This window comes from Chaetura pelagica, unplaced genomic scaffold, assembly GCF_000747805.2.
Source record: "Chaetura pelagica isolate M959 unplaced genomic scaffold, ChaPel_1.0 scaffold166, whole genome shotgun sequence".
NCBI classification, from domain to species: Eukaryota; Metazoa; Chordata; class Aves; order Apodiformes; family Apodidae; genus Chaetura; species Chaetura pelagica.
Genome location: NW_009953758.1, coordinates 5,048,528 through 5,050,887, shown reverse-complemented (window position 1 = coordinate 5,050,887; position 2,360 = coordinate 5,048,528). Strand labels below are relative to the sequence as shown.

At 44.4% G+C, this 2,360-nt stretch overlaps 1 protein-coding gene across 1 annotated transcript in view; it reads right to left on the bottom strand.

Annotated features, from left to right (window-relative positions):
• Window positions 1-745: 745 nt before the first annotated feature.
• LOC104391488 (ATP-binding cassette sub-family G member 2-like) overlaps window positions 746-2,360 on the bottom strand; it is a 17,382-nt gene continuing 15,767 nt past the window's right edge. The window contains exons 14-15 of the mRNA XM_010000799.1: window positions 2,243-2,355; window positions 746-936 (exon numbers count right to left, since the gene is read on the bottom strand). Coding sequence (XP_009999101.1) covers window positions 789-936; window positions 2,243-2,355 — 261 coding nt within the window. The 3' untranslated portion in view covers window positions 746-788. The remainder of the gene's footprint in view (window positions 937-2,242; window positions 2,356-2,360) is intronic.

The following is a 2,360-nucleotide window of genomic DNA, read 5'->3' as shown; positions in this document are numbered from 1 at the left end:
GGGCAGCCGGGCCTTTATCCTGCTGGAAACATCTGGCACCGCTGCGTATGCGAACTTTATTTAAAAACATGAATACAAGGAATTTCCTCCCCTCCGAAGTAGTAAATGGCTGTTGGCGGGGTTTCTTGAGGGAGGTGGTTCAGTTTGGGGTTGTGGGTTTGTTTTTTTTACAGTACAACAGTATCTGTTTCTCACTGCTAATGAGAAGTTTCACACCACTGCTGCTTAGGTTTTAATCAAAAAGTTGATTCTGCAAGTAGCTTCCACTGAGAAGCTACTAGGAGTAGCATTGTTCCTGCTTGGCAAGGAGTGCTCGTTCCCTGTACTGGCTTTCAATTCAAATTCACCTCCAACACCCTGTGAATGGTTTCTGGCTCTCCTCAGGTGTGACGGGCACTGACAAGGGACAACGTGTCAATGCTTAAATGCCATCGTCACCTTACGCTGTTTGTGAAATATTTCCCTTTGGATATTACCTGTGCAAGTTGGCCACAAAAGAATACTGCTTTACGACATGTATTTTAACATGTACCTAAGAAATAATGAGTATGGAATTTTCTTTTTAAAAAAATAATAATTAAAAAAATCACGTATGTAACTAACGTGCATTAATGCGTCTCCTCTTAAAAATCAAAAGCATGCAATCCAGAAACAAGGGGACAGGGTTCCCATCTCAAGTCCAATAAAGTAAGTTAAAATCTTTTGGCAAGCTGCAAATTTGCTGCTGCAAATTCTGCAGGTTTTTTTTTAAGACTGGAGAAGCTGCAGAGCAAGGCAACACAGGAGGCTCATGTGAACTTCCTCATGAACCGGAGTTTTGCATAGGCAATGACCAGGAAAATAACAGTCATGCAGAAGAGAGCCACTATGTTTTCCCACATGGCCCAGTCGGTAGGGGCGATGCCTTGGCTGCACAGGTATGCTTCCCCAGAACACCTGCAGAAAAGCAAGGGGCAGAAGTTGGTATGATGTGGTGCAAGTCTTCAGGTAGTTACTTTCATCCCTGTTCCCCAAAGATTCTTCTCCCTTCACCTCTGCAAAACCAGTGACAGAAATAGAGTAACTTCATAACCTAACACTAAAAAAAATTGAGGGACAAATACGGAATCATAGAATGGTTTGTGTTGGAAGGGACCCTAAAGATCATTGACCTCCAACCCCCCTGCATGGGCAGGGACACCTCCCACTAGGTCAGGTTGCTCAAAGCCCCATCCAACCTCATCTTGAACACCCCCAGGGAGAGGGTATCCACAACCTCCCGGGGCAAACTGTTCCAGCGTTTCACCACCCTTACACTAAAGAATTTCCTCCTAATGTCTAATTCTAAATCTACCTTCTTGCAGCCTGTTTTAGGACCTCTCATCCTATCACTGCCCTCTGTGGTTAAAAGCCCCTCCCCAGCTTTCCTGCAGGCCCCCTTCAGGTACTGGAAGGTGCTATAAGGTCTCCGCAGACCCTGCTCCTCTCCAGTCTGAACAGCCCCAGCTCTCTCACCTGTCCTCATAGAGAGGTGCTCCAGCCCTTGGATCATCTTCGTGGCCCTCCTCTGGATATTCTCCAGGAGCTCCATGTCCCCTTCTCTGGAGACGTTAAAAACCCTCCTGGATGCAGTCCTGAGTAATGTGCTCTAGGGGATCCTGCTTTAGTGGGGCATTTGGACTAGATGATCTCTAGAGGTCCCTTCCAGCTCTGACAATTCTGTGATTCCATGAACCTCAGTTTTCCAGCCCTCCAGCATGTGTCATGAAATACTGGCATTGCTATAACTTCAGATATTGATAAGTTAGAGGTATTTCAAATGGGGCAGTTACGCTAGGAGATAAGTAACTTGGCTCTCTACTGTATCTGCAAGGAGATTAATATTTACAAGCAAGCTCTGAGGGGCAAGTATGTTTCTGATCCCAGGTCTGCTTCCCAGCAACTTTGTAGCTGTCCACACATTGCTAAATGACCCCGAGTTTGTTTAATAAAACTGATAAGCCGAGGCTAGGTTATCAAAAACAAAATTTAAATTTAGCTCATCTGCCTATTTTTAGGAGTAAAGTTTCATCCCTACTTCACTCTAAGGTAACCGTGAAGTTTTACTATAAAATCCTAAAATACATTATTTTGGCACCTATTATTGAGACTGGCCCTCGAGTGGTTATTCTGTGAATAATACAAAACTTTGAAACAGTCACATTTCTCTTTAAGCAAGCCACTGCAATTCAGGACCGAGAACCACCATGAGTTAGAGACTTACATTTCTCCTGAAATTTCAGGGGGACAACTGCTTGCATCTCCCACAGATGCTGTAACATTTGGATTCTTCTCACCACAGAAATAGAGATCTCTGAACTCATTCACTTGAAGAGCCTAGG